This window comes from Monodelphis domestica, chromosome 1 (assembly GCF_027887165.1).
Source record: "Monodelphis domestica isolate mMonDom1 chromosome 1, mMonDom1.pri, whole genome shotgun sequence".
Taxonomy (NCBI): domain Eukaryota; kingdom Metazoa; phylum Chordata; class Mammalia; order Didelphimorphia; family Didelphidae; genus Monodelphis; species Monodelphis domestica.
The window spans coordinates 210,464,687-210,483,353 of NC_077227.1; the positions used below are offsets into that span (position 1 = coordinate 210,464,687).

Here is an 18,667-nt window from a genome sequence, read left to right on the forward strand (position 1 = left end):
TGCACACATTGACCAGAAGAGTTTAGGAAGTTTGCATTAGTTGTTTTTTTTAACCTTACCTTCCATTTTAGAATCAACACTGGGTATTTGGTTCCAAGGTAGAAGAGGAGTAAGGGCTAGGCAGTGGAGGTTAAGTGACTTGCCCAGGGTCACACAGCTAGGAAGTGTCTGAGGCCAAATTTGAACCCAAGACTTCCCCTCTCTAGGCCTGGCTCTCAATCTCTTGAGCCACCCAGCTGTCCCCTGCATTAGTTTATTAACAACCCATTAGCCCACATCAGAAAATTTCCATGGCAGAATAGATAACTGTCATCCATCCTGTGCAGAGCCAAGAAAGGGAAGGAGGGAATGAGAGCAGATTTGATTGGACAATGGAAGGGGCAAGGAGAGGGCATGATGATTGGGCCATTGCTTAGGAAAGAATTGACAAAGGGGAGTCCCTAGGTTGGGGTAGGGTTAGATGGGGAGATGCTGCTTTAGGTTCTGTATGACTCTTGCTGGGAGCTGCTAAAAGAGAGGAGGGGATACCTCAGGGGAGGTGACTGCCTGCAGAAGACAAACTTTGCCTACTTCACAGTTTTGCCTGGGGCCGGCCCCGGAGGCCACCGTACAAACAGAATCTTGAAAAGGTAAGAAGAGTTTAAGCCCTGCTGCTGGATTTTCAGACAGAGCTAGCCTTATTTTGGCTATATTAAAATGAGTAAGTATTTCCCGAAGATGACATCAACGGGTCTTAATGGCTGGGGAGACCTGCTGCCCCACAGGCCAGGCGGCGACAGAGCCAGAGTTTCTTCAGTATTGCACAGGACTCACACCAAAGGCAAGAGGCAGATTCTGGTCTGTTTACTTTACAATTAACCAAAAAGTTCCTGACATTTTTTTCCCAGAGACCCAGAATGTAAACTCTTGACACTGGGATGAAGCTATTCCTTCTCAAAAAAAAAAAAAAATCACATTGGCAAATCAGCTGGATCACTCCAGCTGTGCCCTAGGCAGGATCTGACAGTTTTTCCTGAACTCATGCGGTCCTAATCAGCTCAAGAAGAAAAGCCACCTTGGTAACAGCTTGAAAGAGATTTTTAGTTTAAGTTATAAATGAGAGAACTTGAAAAAAAAAAACACCTCACAAAACTTTTTCTATTCTCTTTAATCCAAGGGCTGTTGTTTTTTATTTTATTTTTTAATTTTTTATTTTTGAGGCTTAGCCTCAGAGATCAGAAGGAAATGAGGAGAAAATGCATGACATTGAAAACCACACAAATCCCTCTTGGAAATAAATGATAGAATTAGGGAGTAAGAAAGTTCCTCTTGATTTAAGTCCTTTAAAAATAGTTTATTGTCTCTCAGAAGTAGAAAGGGACTAATCAAATTAATGAGCCTAAGAATAAATTAAAAACCATGTTGTTCCAATCCACAAAAAGGAGACAAGGAGAGGGGGAGGTAATACAGATGTTTAGTTAAAAATCATCTATCTGGAATCATGGACAATGTTTTTCAGCGGTATGTTGGTGCTAGGGTAGCTGGCAGATGAATTCTGACCAAATATAAAATTGCATGCTTTTGTTTGACTTATGCAGGCACAGAGTGTTCATAGTAGGGATAGCTGAGTCAGAGGCTATGCTGGTTCTGGTTGGAGCTTTCATATCGCTTTTCTACTAGGATATGGTTTGAGTGTTCGTGTTTTTTTTTCATGTAGAAATTGAGATCATTTTCCACTCATCTAAACTTCTGGTTTTTTGTTTTGCTTGATAAGACATGTATAACCCAGATTGAATTGCTTGTCAACTCTGGAAGGGGGGGAGGAAGGTAATACAAATTATATAACTTTGGAAAATTTATGTGGAGATTTAGTAAAATAAAATAAAAAAATAAACTTTTGGTTTCTCAAAAATCATGCATCATTCTAGCCTCTTTCCATGCTCCTTTCTACTATTGGGGTGGATCCTAGGTGACTAACTCCATTGGCTCCAACTACTTCTGTTCCTGGCTTTGAACTAATCTTTTCTATAGAAACAATCCAGTTCTTATTGGAGAATCTCAAAGCACCAAAACCAAAAACTTTAAGGGTGGTAGATACAAAAATAATAGCTATAATTTGGACAATTTAGTCCAAAATCGTATGTGTATACCAAGGAAAAACAATGTATTTCTAAAGTCATATACATTCATGTACACTCTTAACCAATCATCAATCCTAAACAAAATTCTGACTGGACCTTCTCTGACAACTAGTTTTTCTACTTGACTCTGAAAAAGACATTTTCTTAAGGAAAACACAGGGACTTCTCACCCTTCTGGGTGTTTTTTTCTCTTTGCAACAGGATTTCCCTAAATTACTAAATACAGGATCTTCCTTAGGAGAATAAACCTCAAAGTTATGAACAAACCACATGAAGCCAGATGGAGAGGAGCCTTTGAATGAGAGTTGTACTGATTTGGCACAAATCAGCCTGACAACCTGGAATTATTATTGCAGATATCCGAAAGAAGGGGAAAAAAAGCATAACAACCCCAAACTGTGAAGGGGGGAATGTCAGATAAAGCTTAATGAAAAGAAAATTGCAGAAAGCCAACATTTTAGAACAAGTGACCTTTACATCAAATATACATTTCTTTTCTCCAAAATGCTGGGCACTAAGTTTTATTGAATTTCATTTTTAAAATCTTGCCAGGTGGTTAGCATGCAAGAAATGCACATCCAGCTCATGAGGAAGAACGAGCCAAAGGAAGAAAAAAACCCAACAACCCAAACCCACAAACCTGAAACTAATGGCAATTTCCCCCAAACACAAATCTATTGCTCTGTCCATGGTTCCCACCAGAGGGAATCCAGTTTTCTTTGGGAACTTTGTGGGCAGCGATATACTGGTGCTGAGGGGATGAAAAGGGAGCCAGTGTTTGTGGCAGGAACATAATTCTGGTAGTAAATCAAAACAAATCAGTACAAGTTTGTCTTCAGAAATATGGTGGGGAAAAAAAGAACATGGTTTCTTTCCTGTTGGGCTGCTCCACCAAACCAAAGCCAAACATTCTAAATAGTGAGTTGTGTCTCAGAAAGAAGGAAGTCAGGCTAATTCAGTTTGAAGAGGAGACGAAGGCTTCTCTCAAAAGCAGCCTTTTCAGCACAGGGTCTAACAAAAGGACATTTTTGGTGGCTCACAAGTGCATTAAAAGAGCTGTAATACATGGTGCATTCAGGTAAGTATAGAATAAATAGGAAATGATGAGATCATCTGAGATTTAACACTTCGTATTCACACAGCCAAACAAAGGGGTTCATTATCTTTAAGGGCTATATGAGGGCTGCATCTGTGGCTCTCTGTTCAGCCTCCTCCTCAATGTACCTTTATCAATGGCTAGGGAGCATCGTTAGCAAGCTCCTTCTTCTGTAAAATGGCAAAAAATTTTTTTTGAAATTTACTGCAACAGGGTGGAGATAAGGTGGGGGGGGGCACTCTGTACTTAATACCACAGTTGGGTGCTTAGCTGTAGCCACTGGTTCTTTTTTCTACATTCACAAAACTGGCAGATGAAACATGAAAAAGAATACTGACTCTTTAATCTCTGCTTCTCCACCTAAGGCCCAAGGCAGGCTGACAGAGTAACTTCATTCTGGAAACAGGGTTTTTTCCCCCCCCTTTTTTCCCCTCCTCCCTTCTAAATTCCAGATTACTTTTTCCTTGCTTTTGAAACTGTGGGCTATAGGGGAATGAACCTGGCATAGACTTAAAACATGAACAAGTTTCTTTATCTGAAAAGTTATAGTCCTTGATGCTTACAGGAAGGTCATTTTGAAAACCCACAGGAAAAATAGCATCACAGCCAGAAATAGTGCATTAAGGGCTTTATTTGCTCGAAGAAGAGACAGTTTTTCATTTATAAACTGTTCAGAGGATCAACTGAGCTTTTGATGCTGTGGAGACTTTTCTATAGATTTTGCAATTAGTGAGTTAGATGTTTTAAATAGCAGGCAGGCATCCACAAATTGGTTTTTAGTTAAAAAAATCTAAGTGCTGAGCAATATTTAGTAAAGTTTAATGATGTTTGATACTTAAACTGAATTATGAGCAATAGGACAGGAGACCCGTGGATGCACCCGGAGTGACTATGTATCATCTATGGATTTACCCCCCTAATACACTAATGACAGGTCCTGCTTGAATTGCCATACATATGATTTATATCCTCAGAAGAGGTTTTTTCAACACCACTGACGACTGATAGATTTTTATTAACTGTTAATATTGAATCATGCAGAAAACTTTTAATTGATTAAGAACATGTCAATTTGAGAGTTTTTTTTTTTAATTTTCTCTCTCTTGGCCCTAATGCATGGAACTGAAGGCCAAAGATTTCTTTTAAATGTGGAAGACATTGTGTTCAAAGATAGGAAGAAATAAACGAATCCTCTGAACCAGGGAATTTCTACTTCTGTGAATCACAATTTGTGTTCAGATGTGGTATTCTATGTTTCCTGCTGCCCTTCTGAAAAGCTAATGGCAGATCATTTATTTTATTTCTTTTTTATTTTAGCTTCTACAATTCTTTCTCCCATATAAAGATCATTTGTTTTAGATTTAGCCAAATTAATCAATGTACTATGGTTCTCAGTGGAAAGCATACTAGATTTGAAGCCAGAGCCTTGGCTATTTCCTAGCTGTAAACTAGTCTCCTTACATCACTTATCTTCAATCTCCTCATCTTAAAAAAGATGGGGCCATATTAGATTGTTTCTGAGGGTCCTTCTAACTCTAAGCTCATAATACTATGAAACTCATTGGCAGAACTTTCACCCAAGTTTAGGTTAACACTTCCCCCTATTCTCACTTTCTATTAGGCTGGGTACCCCCAGGGGATCACTATCCTGGCTCAAGGTAGGTTAAGGGTCCAAAGTACTAAGACTAAGGCTTGTGAGCCCTGGCATATTTATTTTATCTCTAGTTAGTCAGGGGAAACAATTAGCCCAAAGAAAAGATACTTATTGAAAACATTGAGTAAGAAGAGTATCAAAATGAAATCTCTCTCCTGATTATAGGTTATAATGCTTTCCCTACTACAAGTACCAAAAGGAAAAAAAAAAGGTTCACCAAACAACAAATCATTCATTTTGCCTCTGGATTTCCAATGTTCTAGAGGGCCCAGTATGCAATTACAGAGCAAGAGGAGTGGGAAGAAGTGATGGAAAGCAGGGAGCTTTTGGGAGGAAGGAATCATAGGAAATCATGATGGGGTAGATGTAGTGACAGGAAATGTGAATAAGGATGAAGGTCAGGTCTCTCATGGGATTAAAGGATACTAGACAGGGAGCTACAAGGAAATTTAGAGATTGCCTAGTCCAAGTTCTTATGGGATAGATGAGGAATCCAAGGCTTACTGAGGGAAGGTAATTTGTCCAAGTTCATATAGCTGATAAATGTCAGAAGCGTGATATTTAATCTTTAACGTTCTTACTCTAATCTCAGTATTTTGTCTATTAAGCCATATTGTCTGCCATATACCTATATAAAATATGTGTAGTTCCCTCTAAAAATATAACTTAATGTTTATCACCCCTCGTGCCTTAAAAAGATAAGGAGCTGGGGTAGCTAGGTGGCTAGTTTGTTAAAGAGCCAGGCCTAGAGATATGGGAGGTTCTGGGCTCAAATCTGGGCTCAGATACTTCCTAGCTCTATGACCCTGGGCAAGACTCAATCCCAACTGCCTAACCCATGCCACTCTTCTGCCTTGGAACAATACTTAGTACTGATTCTAAGGTGGAAGGAAAGAATTTTAAAACAAAGGTAATAAGTTAGAGATTATGGACCAATGGTAGTAAGCTGGATTGCTATGATTAATCCACTCTTTGGGAATGAGATGGGAAATTGGGGTGGGGGCAGTGGCTTAATTTTGGTGGGTTGCTATTCTCCCAGTATCGTAGCTTCTAAAGTTCCCATTAATGAACTTTCCACAAACAAATCAACCAGATGACATTGAGAGGAAGCATGGCTATGGATAGAGCCCGAAAGGCAAGAAGACCTGGGTTCAACTGTTGTCTATAATTCTTATTAGTTATGTGACCCTGGTCAAATAACAACCTCTCAGCACTACAAGCAACTCTCTATGGCTATAAATTACACATGACTTGCCAATCTATTCTAGTAGAAGGAGGTTTAAAAAGGGATAGCATCTGATCTTCTTTTGTCTGTGAATTTATTTTTAGGAGGCTGACAGAAAAAAAGTATGGAGAATGTATTACTTCAACCTTGTGCCTATAGGGGTAATTTAAAAACAAAGCAAAATTATGAGAACCAAGGTTTTAGGCCTTTTGTGTCATGAAGAGGGTAATATACATCCATTAAGAAATATGTTTAAAAGAAGAATTCATTTTTGTCTTATTCCAGTTTAGAGGATGTGTTATATAGATGAAGAACAATGGACATTCATTTATAAGGGTTTTAACGTGGATTGGTGGGAAGGTCACAGAATTAATGGACTTTGAATTTTGAAGAAATATCAGAGGTCCTTTAGTCCAAACTTATAAGTAAAGTCTAACTCTCCTCTAGAGCATCCCTGACAAGTGATTGTCCAGTCACTCCTTGAAGACCTCTGGGTATTTATTTACTCATGAGGTGGCCAATTCTACCTTTTGGACAGCTGTGTCATTAAGAATTTCTTTCTTAAACAGAGTAAAAAATATGACTTTGTTTAACTATCACCCATTGCTCCTAGTTCTGCCCTCTGGGGCCAAGCACAATAAATCTAATTAATCTTTGTTCTAGATGAAAACCCTTTAAATATTGCAAGTTTGCTATAATTCCCATCCCTTAAAGTATTCTCACCCTCTGTTCTTTAAACTGATTTTTACAAGATTTAAAAATCCCTCAATTAGGCTCATTCTAGCTGATAGTCTCATAGATTTAGAGATGGAAAGGCCATTAGAGAGATCATCTAGTTAAGCCCTCTCATTTTATGTCTTTGCCCCCCACTATCAAATCACTTCCTCAACCTGCATCAATACTAGCAAGCTGGATCCTAGGATGAGTGCTACAACTGATCTGAGTATTTGGAGTGGGATGGAGGGGGTAGGGAGGTGGCAGTTGGGTTATTCTGGTGGGCTGCTACTCTAAGAGCATTGCAGCTTCAAAGTTCCCATTCAAATGTGCTTTCCACAAACAAAATAGGCCAGTTGACTCAATTGTCTCAATAAAAACCTTTACTCAAAATCAAAGCAAAAATAGTAATGACAGAATATTCTACGTAAAAACATGTCTGCGGGGAAAAGTAGAATCAAATTTAAACTGCTATGGTAGAGAACCACAAGTGTAGGGAATACATGTGGCCAAGGCACCTTGAAATTCTGTAGCTGTAGACCTTGATGGGTTTTTTCTTTGTTGAATGAATGTTTTCACAAAGTTTCACTAAGAATGGGTGGCTCTGCTGCTAAATCAAGCTGCACTGGACTATCAATCAGTCAATCATTAAGCTCCTACCATATACTTGCCATTATGCTAAATGGTGTGGATACAGAAAGAAAAGCAAGAGACAGTCTTTGTTCTCAAAGAGCTCACAATCTGATGGGATGGTGCTCTGCACTGCTAGGGTAATATTTTATTTTTTTCATAAAATGTGGAGGTTTTCAGTCTGGGATTGTAGAAGTTTCTCCCAGCTCTATTCCCTGATTGCATTCTGAGGGGTTTTCAGAATCTCGGTGACAGGTGGTGGGGAAGAGAGATCATAGCCTCAGTTTCTCCAAAATCTGAGGTTTTTTCTTTGACCAATCTTCCTGACTTAGAGCTGGATCACATAAGTGAGTGAGAGGTCTCATTCTAACTTAGGGTGATTACTAGCACCATGCCAACCAAATCTTTTTCTTTGCCAACTTGGCCACAATCAGGTAATATACATTTATATGACAATCATAAAACAGTTCTGGGGTTCAGAATTTCTAAGTTATTTGGCAGCTAAGTGGTGCAGTGAATAGAGTGCTGGGCTTGGAGTCAGGAAGACCTGAGTTCAAATCTAGCCTCAGTCACTTATCTGCTGCCTGACCCTTGGCAAGTTCCTTAATCCTGTTTTCCTCAAAAAAAAAAAAAATCAGTAGAATTTCAAAATTATTAATTCCCCAAATTTTCTATTGGTCACATGAGACATAGGGAAAAGAAACCGACATCATCTTTGTCCTAGATAAGTACCTTGTCTCTTTCTCTTTTAATGTTTTTCATATATACATGTTTTGGTCTTTGCTGCTATGAATCAGCAACATTACCAAAGTCTGAAGGGAACACACTCTTACATAGTTGAAGCCCAGAAAGGTTAAGTTGGTTTGCTAAATGTCTCACAAATTATAAATGTCAGAATTGGGATTTGAACCTAAGGTCCTCTGATTCTAACACCAATTCCCTTTCTACGATACCAGTGTTGGGGAAGGTTTTCAAGTTTGAGCATCCAAACTGCAATTTCAAGCTGCCTGTGAGCCTTGTCATATTACCTGAGAGAGCAGAGGGAAGAAGTGCTTACTTTGAGCAGCTGGACAAAGGGGTGGGGCATGCAAAAATGTCCTCAGGAGTTGGGAAGAGGGGAGCAGCTTTCCCTGTGCCTGTTGGGCACTAGTGCCAATACTTCACTAATGCTGTTAACTATACCCTGCTTCCCCCAATGCTATCAATGTATTTCCAAAAATATGGTGCCCAGAAGCAGACCCAACACTACTGGTCATAGTCTGGGCAGAGCCTAAGGAAATGCATTCTTTGCTCTCTTATTCTTAACATTATACTTCTATTGCAGCCTAAAGTCAATGTCCCCCCCTCCCCCCAAACACTATACAACATTAGTTGACCCACATTTTGCTTGCATCTCGCTAAACTTTCCAGATCCTTTTCACATGGATTTTTGTTTAGCACCATATATGTTACGGGTGGGGGGTAGAATATGATAGTTTAGAACTATTCAAAAAATAAATTTCCTTCTCCTTTTCCTGTTTGGTGTCATCTAATAATTGCAGAAAGCTCCTTCTTTTCCTTCCCCCCAAACAGTGGACAAGATTTTAAAAATATTGTAGAACTATTGATTGATTGGGAAGACAAAAGCAAAAAATAAAGTCTCAGTTGACATATATCAGAATTGTATCCTAAGGCATCAAGTCCAAGGATAAATGCTACAGTCAGAAGAGAATTTACTGCTGAGAAACTAAAACCATTTAAAAAGCATAATGAAACAAAACCCACCTATTACTAAGTTCTTCAGTTAGCTGAAAGGAAATCCCATGAACATCACCATTTCATCAAAATGAAATTGGCTTTTACATTTTGTTCTGATGCTTTTCAGAGGTTTTTTTGTTCCTTTATAAGCTCTGAACCTACTTATTTACTGAGTAAGAGAGGCAGAGGCAGAACTGGTTTGAAGCTGGGTCTCCCAACTGCTAACTCCAGTTCATTCTCCATATTTCTAAGTCATCCAGTGGATAGAGCCCTGGTCCTGGAATCAGAGTTCAGATTTGACCTCAGATACTTACTATCTGTGTAACCAAGGGCAAGCCAGTCAGCTTTGGTCTCAGTTTCCTTATTTGTTCATTGGAAATAATATTAACACAAAAGTTGTTGTGAGATAACTATTGTAAAGTGCTGAGCACAGTGCCTGGCACATTACTGTAAGTATAATTTAAATCTTAGCTATTGTTATTATTGCTATTGTTGCTAAACTCCTTGTAGCTATACATATGAATCTTAAATGACAAAATAATAAAAACAAATCTCCTTTACATGTTAATTTAAATGAGGGCTAGCTAACATTTACTTTTCTTAACTTTCTTCATGATAGGCTGATCTATGAGACTATGTTCTTTCGTTCATAACTTTTTGGGTCATTGATATTAAAAGGTTTAATCTGCCATGAACTAGATCATTCTCCTTACCTTGCCCAGCTGAATTTGAGCTTTGACTCCAGATACTCAAAAAGCCTATTCCCCATTGCTTAAGTGCTTATATCTTTAACTATTGTTGATTAAATGTATTCAAATGGAATTTAAATGAAGCACCTCCTATGCCCAAGGACTTAAGAATCTACTCCCTACTCCCCAGGTGTGAAAGCACTCTAGATAATATTCTCTGGGAAAGAAACCATCCGGAATCACAAATGACCCCTGTCCAATTTGTAACTATAATAACATCATTATATCAAATGAAGCAATGGAGGGAGATATGCCTGACCTACAACATTTGGCTCTTGTGTCTTAAGTCTGTAAGTTTGTCATGAGCAGACTTTTAAAACATTGACAAAGACAGGAGAAATTTATTAGCTATGTGACCATAAAAATTCACATTAACTTTTTAAGCTTCAATTTCCTCATCTGTAAAATGGGTATAATGCCTTTACTACTTATATTCCGGAGCTAAAAGGAAATATGAATTATCAGTATGTTTGATTACTATTGTTGGGTCGTGATCTTAAGCGAACTTGAAACTAACTTAATGTTAACAGTCTATAGAGCAAGTGGGCAAACTACAACCCATTTTGGACCTATGCCTGTTTGTGTACAGTCCTGGGAGCTCAGAATGGTTTTTTGCATTTTAAAATAAAGTTTTATTGCATTTAAAAATGTAAAAACTATTTTATTTTGCAGCAAGCCATACAAAAATAAGCAATAGGCCCATATTTGGCCTTCAGGTCATAGTTTGTTGATCTCCTGCTGTAGGACATGGAAGCTCATTGATGCAAAACTCATGGCACCTCTTCTATATAGCTTTGGCTGATCTTTAAGCGAGGGGTGGTGGTAGGGGAGATCCATTTGGTCTCCTTGATACCCAGGCATAAAAAAGTCCAACCTATGGTGAGTTGGTATTAGAAGTTTTAGAGGGATTCTCATTGCCCCTGCTTTGTGTTCTAGTAGAAATTAGGAACTGGGTTCACCATTGTGAATTTTAAAAATTAATATCCAGTACTCCAAGTATTATATTTAATAATATTTATTAACTATTTAATTGAGGCAAAAGGAAAGTAAAAGGCTAGAGCAACCAAGAGAGCTCCCTGGAATCCATGTGGAACAGAGTGAGGAGGGGTGGCCTTATGGAAATTAAAATACCAATGACATCACAATGCAGGTACATGAAAGGGAAAAGGGAATTGTGGGAAAGGTAGTCTCAGGGTTCAAGATTCTAATGAATACACCATCAAACTGGATATAGGGGTTTAGATGCTGCTCAGGTCTTAAGGGTTCTGTCCCCTCAAATGGTACTATAAATAAATGGTTCAGGCCCCTGTAAATTGGTACATTTCTTTGCCCCTGAGATAGTTTGGATGACTTTTTCTTAGAAAGGAGGTGAGGGACCAAGGGAAGAAATTATTTGGATATGCTTTGTTTTTTAATGATATGGGATAAAATTAAAAATTTTTCCCCTCCACTATAATCACAATGAATGGGAATTTTCCTGGAAGATGCTCATTTAACTGACTTGATAGTAATCTTGATTTCTTGGATGAAGTGATGGGGAATATCTATCCAAACCATCCATAGAGACTTGCAAAGGGAACAAAATTTTGGACCATCTCCTGATGGGGCTGTCTGGGAGAGTAGGTTTACAGTTGGAGGGCTAGGGAGCACCAAATGGGTACATGAGTCCCAGAGTCATTCAGGCTCTGGTGTAGATGACATGCCAGAATCCTATGGTCTCTTAGCTACAGATGAGCCAGACCTGTGATGGGGAGTTGTCATCAGGAGAATAACTCTGAAGTACTCCTGATATTCCCTCCACACTGTAGCTTGTATTTTTTAAAAGGATTTTTGTATTTTTTATCTTTCAAAATTTATATTAAGCTCTTCCTCTAGTGTAATGTGAGTTAAGAGTTTTCAGAATATTACTTCAGCACCCCGAGTCATTATCCTTTTTAACTTTAGGAAATGTATCCTTCCTAATCATTCTAAGTATTGCTCCTCTGCCTTTTGGCTAAGATCAAGTGCTGTACCTAATCATTCTAAGTAAAAAAATTCTAAGTAAAATTGTTTTCAGTTGAGTTTTTTATCCATGAGTATCTCATTGCATTTTAACCCTGAGCCTGAATCGCTGCACTGGCCTGAGTTAGGCCTGCCTCTGAATGGATACTCATATAGGACTGAAAGCAATTTTCCTTATCTCTATTCTTTCTGCCCTCATATTTTCAAAGCATAAGTGCAAAATAAACAAACAAATAGAATATTAATTCATTCCTGCATAAGAATACAACTCAATGTTACCTCTAAATAAGAAGTGTTTTAATTGATGAAAAGGAACAAAATGAGTCTGCCTGATTACTGAAGAAAGCAAAGATTGGTTATTTTCATTTTTTTTCTTTCACGGGATTTTTAATATTCTTAAGTTAAGTGGGATGACTTATTTGCTTTGGGAAAAAATCCAGCAAGGCACCATGCAGTTAAGAAAGTTCTGGAGACCTAGCTTGGAGGAAAGGCCATGAGTAGGAAAATATTCCCTTGGAGGCTGCATTTGGCTTATCCACTAAAGTTTCCTTTTTCCCTCTTTTCCTTCTCTTGCAGTTTTCATTTGCTCTGAGGGACAACTGAATACACCCAAATCAACAATTAAATTCTCCCTTTGTTTTTGTGGCATATGACAAATGCATGGAGGACATCTTCTGTTGCGTAGGCAGGCAGGGCACTTACTTTGATTGATGCTCTGAGGTGGAAAAAAAAATGAGCTGGAAAGAATTACAATGGAGCGCCTACAGACTGGAATGGGGATAGACTAATTAGTGCTGCATTAAACAGTCAGATTGCATTTGGCAAGGAGGCACCACTAGGAGCAAAGTATAGGGGTTATTGATGCAAAACTGCATAGGATGCATTATACTCCATTGCTGTATATTAGTTTGCAGAGAAGCATTGAATATTTTAATTAAGAAATGGGAAATATGGTAGCCTAAGTGTTTCACACTCAAAGATTTGTGAGGGAGGCCACTCTTTCCAATATCACCCACATGCATGACCTAATTATATTTTCCGTTCTCTATCGGAGACAACCATTCCACAGTTTCCCTCTCTGTAATTATTTCTAGAAAGGGACCAATGCTGCCATGCACCATTTCCCCCACCTTCTCTCTATAAGTTTTTGCACTCTAGAAGACTTGGCTGTGGATGGCTGAAAGCACTAAACTGAGCAATATTACAGTGGTAAGATTTTCTTCATTCACTCTTTCTTCATCTCAGAAGGTCATTACTGACTTGATCTCTTAAGGACTTTGTGAACCACCTAAGGCAAAATGGTTCCTACCAAAAATAAGCAGAAATGGAGAAGCAAAGCTTTTTGTTTTTTCTGGTTTGCCAGTCTACCTCAAGGATTCAGTAAGATGTTGGCAGAAGGGAAGAGACAAATGATCACAAGGTCCCAGGAGCAGGAATTCTAACTAAAGCCCCTTGGCTCATGCACCAGCCTCACTCTTCTAATGAGTGGAAGGTGGTACTATCAGAGAACTAAGTCCCTATTCAGCATAACTAGGATTTATTTCAGACTTGGGAAAGGTTCAGTCCACATCTTGAGCTCCACGAATCCCATATAGTCCAGAATAATGAACCCAGTTACCTGGTAAGGGATAAAGAGGTAGACTCCCAACAAATTAAAAAAAAATCATCTAATTATCAATTATTGTCAACTGAAGGACCAAGGAAGTTGGAAGACTTAGTTAAATGAGTTCAGGGTAAGGAAAGAGAAACTACAAAAACATGAGGATCTGTTATAAAAGAGTCACCAAAAACATCATCACGAAGACTTGTAAAGGTCTACCATATCAACAATTCTTTGTGTCTTTGTATGCCTAACATCTAGCATAGTGTGGGGCATAAAGGAGGCATTTTACTAAATGTTTGTAGAATGAATGCGTATTTGTTGTCTTGGGGTAAAGTTGTCTTGGGATGTTACCCTTTGGGAACTTTTCTACTTGGAGGAATGAGAACCCTGGGAACAGTTTGCATTAAGCTAATGAATAACCATTTTGTTATCCTGGTACAGTTTTTCAGAATGATCTAAAGTCTTGTAGCTGAGATTCAGTTCTACCTCTCTCCCTTCCTGCCATCCTCATCCATGGAAGTGGTTAACATAATGACCAATTCAGAAGAGTCATGTCATGGCCATGTCATAAGTAAATACATTCCCAAAGACTACCCAGTCATCATTTCATTCACAAAAACAGCAGGTGATTTTACTCTTTTTTGGACAAAAGAGGAGACTAAGTTACCAAAACATTAGGACTCTCATCAAATGGTTAAAAACTTCTCTTTCATGAATAAGAGCCCGGAATTGTGCCAATAACCAAAGGAAGAAACCCTGAATTGTTCATGATTTTTAAAAATCCTTTTGATTAGAATTCTATCTCATTTCTGAACTACTTCTATGCCACCATGACCTTCTCCTTCCAGGAGGACACCACTGATACTTCTCTTAGTGATAGGCCAGGGTTTAGGACAAGCTGGATGCTGTGTTAGATCCCTAGTCTTTTGCTTTTTCTTTCCTTTGTTTATAAACCAATACCTATTACATACCCTGTCATTTAGTTGCCAGGCTGGCTTTGGCTCGAGAATTAGGTAAACATCCGTCATTCCACCTCACACATTTAGACTTCATCTTACTTTATAATGATGTTAATGTTTATTGTACAAAAATTAGATGCATCTGTATATTTTAGCATTTTATTTCTGTCACAGAATGCAAAAAAACCCCCTTGACATTGGAATCAGTTTGATTTTTTTTTGTGATTGAAGATATTAAGCACGACAAGAGCGTGGAAATTTCAATCTGATTAGGATCAAAATTTCTCAGGATCAAAACACTTCTTTTTTCCCCCTACAGTTTTACTAATTGTGTGATACTTGACATTGCGGAGTTATTCCACAGCATGATAGCTAAATACGTGAAGTGTATTTTACTGTTTGGAATTATCAACTCATTCTATTTGTTTTTAATGTGTTTAAGGTTATTAAAAGAACCCAAAATTAGAAGTTGCGTGTATGATTTAAAAGGGTGAGCTCAATCATTGCAAGCAGGCAAAATCACAAAGCGAGAGCTTGGATGACAACAGGAATTTCTTTTCCAAATTGTAACCAAAAGAAATAATGAAGAGAATTTGAAAGCAGACTTTTCTGTATGTCAGAGAGCAAAATACTCAGAAAAATCAGGGGAATGGGGACCACAATGATGGAATGAGTGTTTATTTTTACAAATCTCAGATTACTTTAGCTACTGAGATAAAAGTAGATTTGGGCGAAGAGTATCCAACATATTTGTTGGGAGACCTTTTGCTTCATGGGAAGGAAATGAACTGTCCTTGTTCACTGTTCCTGAGGAACTGTGCTATATCTGTAAATCAAACTCTGGAGAGATGGTATGACGTTTTCCAAGTAATAGCTAAGGATGACAAGTGTCTTTTGTTGTTGTTGTCATTGTTAGTGTCAAGTTTATGAATTTAGACTTCAATTAGGATTCCAAAATGAAGAAAAAATCCATCCAGATACACCCAGAGACACAATATCTATGAAAGTCTTTTTCAGATCCTAGGACACTAGCCTATACTTGTCCAAAAGTATAATTATGTTTTTCTCCAAAGGCCCTTCTGTCTTGACTCTCAGCTACAAAGTACTCAATGTTTCTTTCCAGGGAGCATCATAATTTTTGTTTTTCAGTTAATTGAAGAGACACACTTTGAGGGTACATGACACCCTTCCATTCTAAGGAATAAATGTACTCTCTAAATCACTGCCCTGCCCTGGCCTAAGAATGATAAAGATAATAAAGAATAATCATATGAAGATGCCCAGAGATGCCTTTTTTTTTGCCCAGAGAAGTACTTTCCTAGAGAGCTTAACAATGAATTTGGTCCTATCCCTCAAAGTGTTACTACTATAGTAATAATAATAGCAGCCAGCATTTCTATAATGCTTTAAAGCTCAGAAAACACTAACAAATATTAAATTATTTCATCCTTATAACAACCTTGTGAAGCATATGCTATTATTATCCCTATGTTAGAGATAAAAAAATTGAAGCTCAGAGAAGTTGTGACTTGTCCAGGGTCACATAGCTAGTAAGTATCTGAGGCAAGATTTGAACTCGGATCTTCCTGACCCCAGTTCCAACTTCTGTCTACTACTACTAGCTACCTCAATAACAGATACTGTTAAAATAATAGCACAAAAACAAGGCACTGTTAAAGATTGATATGATAATAGATTTTTTTTTTTGCAGAAAAGGTGAGGTTTTTACCTCAACCATGTCTTCACTGTGTATAACTAACTACTAATATGAAACTTAAAGTCTTAAGGAGTTGTTAAGGCCACTGAAAAGTTAAAATAAGTTTTCCATAGTTCTAGAGCTAGCATGTGTTAGTGATAGGATTTGAATAGCAGCTATTCTGACTCCGAGACAAACCCTCTTGGGGTCAGTGTCTCTTGCAGATGACTATCTTACCAGTTTTGTGATTTTTACTGAAGTAGAAGAAAAGGGGGGGTGCCAGCTTATTATACCTCTCATGTCCCACTTAGGGTTTTAAATGACAGGTTTCATAAATGAGCTTCAGGGTGAGAAATGGGAAAAAGAAAGAAAAAGAGCATACAAGTACTATCTATTTTGTTGGCTTTTGCTAAGTGAAAAGCTTTTTTATTCTCAGTCTATTTTATCACACCAAAAATTTATTTACAACTCCAAATAAGAATTAGGAGCTTAAAGGGCACTTCAATAACCAATAGTATGAGTTTTCATTTTTAGGGAGAGCCCCTAATTGGGGAAAAAAGCCTCCCTCCCACCTTCAAAATCCTAGTTCCCTCAAGGACTATGAAGTGACAGACTCTTAGCTTTCTGGGTCTCTGGGGATCCTTCCCATCCTTCCCAATGGCTCCCAGGGCATCTGTAGAGCCAACTTTTAGCAGAGACCTAAGAAAACTGCCTGTGAACCACCCCAAGTAGGTTATTGCTCTCACACAGTTGGTTCTGCCTTGCTCATATGCTCAGCTATCTTCTGTGCCAGAGAGTTCAATCTCGGGGTCAAGATCTTGGGATCAGATTCAAAGAGCTGAGATTGGTTTCTACCCCCCCAGGAGAAGAGGGATGGAGGTGTCTGCTAATCTGAATAATCCTCTCTGCAGAAACAAAGTGAACAGACAGTGCAGTTGAACAGGGTTGAAACTGGGGAAGGACGGAGGCAACACTTTGATATGCTATGAACTACTCCTTCGGCTGCCCCCTCCCCATTTAAATGCAAAGAGAAGCAGGGATTTTTATGTGGTTCTCACCTATTTGGATTTGTACCTCCCTTCTCTTCCTCGCCCATGCATGTTTAGAGCTGAGGCTGCAAGCTTAGAAGCTGAAATTATGTAAGGAGGATGAACATCATCAGTCTCCCAAGGCAGAAGCCCCTTTCATTAGACTTCCCCAATGAGAGGCTCAGGTGACACATAGGCCATTTGGAGCAAGCTTTGGGAGGTCCAAATCCTCAGATCTTTGGACTGCACTTTTACTTGAACTATGATACAAGTACAAACGATTAGTGATTATCCCCTCTCGCTTCTTCCAGAGAGATCACTGGCTTCTCTTTTGGAGAAGAGGACTCACCAAGAGGAAGAAGGGGAAAGTTAGGACTGAAACCAAACATGGATAAGAGCAAGATGAAGGCACCAGAGCAGGTTATTTTGATATAAAGGAGGTACTTACAGTCTAAGTGACTGTGCCTGATCCCCTCTACGTCTTCGGCATGGATGAAGTGGTAACATCTCTTCCCTACAATATCTACAGGGGTCAGATCCATGTAATCACTAATCCTGCAGAAAAAAGACAAAAGAGAAAACAGGCTATAATTTAGGATGGATGAAAACTACAGGAGCCATCGGTGACTTAGAAGGAAGAGTACACCAAAACATTATTCCTTACACCAAGTGTATTTGTCTGTGGAAGTTGCAGCTCTTTATTGGAGGGAGAAATCTGCAGAGATAAAATTGCTCATTTAAAATATGACAGATACTTACATTTTACTCAAATGGGAAATGTACAGGAGTAAGCGAATGAGTTTTAATAATTTGGAAATAGGATGTGGAGGCATTTTTTCCCTTTTTTGGCTGGTGGACTGCCCATTTAGACAACATAATTCCATGAAATTACAGAGCTTCAGCAACAATGCAAAAATCCTCATTAAAGGCCAAGATAATTCAAGGTTACATAATAAAATAAAAACATGTTATGTTTTTACCAAATGATTAGAGACACCTTTCATTTAAACAGATTGGGCTTCTATTGGGTATTTTCATGAAAAAGAGCTCCCAAATGTTTCTTGGCACAAAGTCCAAATTGACATTTCAAGGGATATAATTTAAATGCTGAGACATACAGATGCCTGGGGGTGTTATCTTTTTTAGTCTCAGTCATTTGGGAACTCAGCTTTCACTCCTGGCCCTTTTAACTGGGACTTTGTGGTTGATTCCACACACAAAGTTTCACGCCATTTTTTCTTCTTTTCTTGGCCTAGGTTCTACAGTATGCGTGTGTGTAAGGCACTGCCATTGATTGTCCAGATGTCAATGTCCTCAGGCAGGAATACAGAAAAATATAACTGAAATTGGAAAACATGTTGGGGGAACCTGTGTGGTTTACACAGATATTTCAAAATGTTCCACCTTTGCCTACAACCCCCCAGATTAGATTCTGTTTCTCAGTCCAAAATAAAA

The 18,667-nt window shown here is 38.5% G+C and overlaps 1 protein-coding gene across 6 annotated transcripts in view; it reads right to left on the reverse strand.

Moving 5' to 3' along the window:
- Positions 1–18,667, reverse strand: part of NPAS3 (neuronal PAS domain protein 3) — a 1,104,268-nt gene that overhangs the window by 24,006 nt on the left and 1,061,595 nt on the right. For all 6 annotated transcript variants that reach the window (XM_007472507.2, XM_007472505.2, XM_056820400.1 and 3 more), the window contains one exon: positions 17,661–17,767. In XM_007472507.2, coding sequence (XP_007472569.2) covers positions 17,661–17,767 — 107 coding nt within the window. The remainder of the gene's footprint in view (positions 1–17,660; positions 17,768–18,667) is intronic.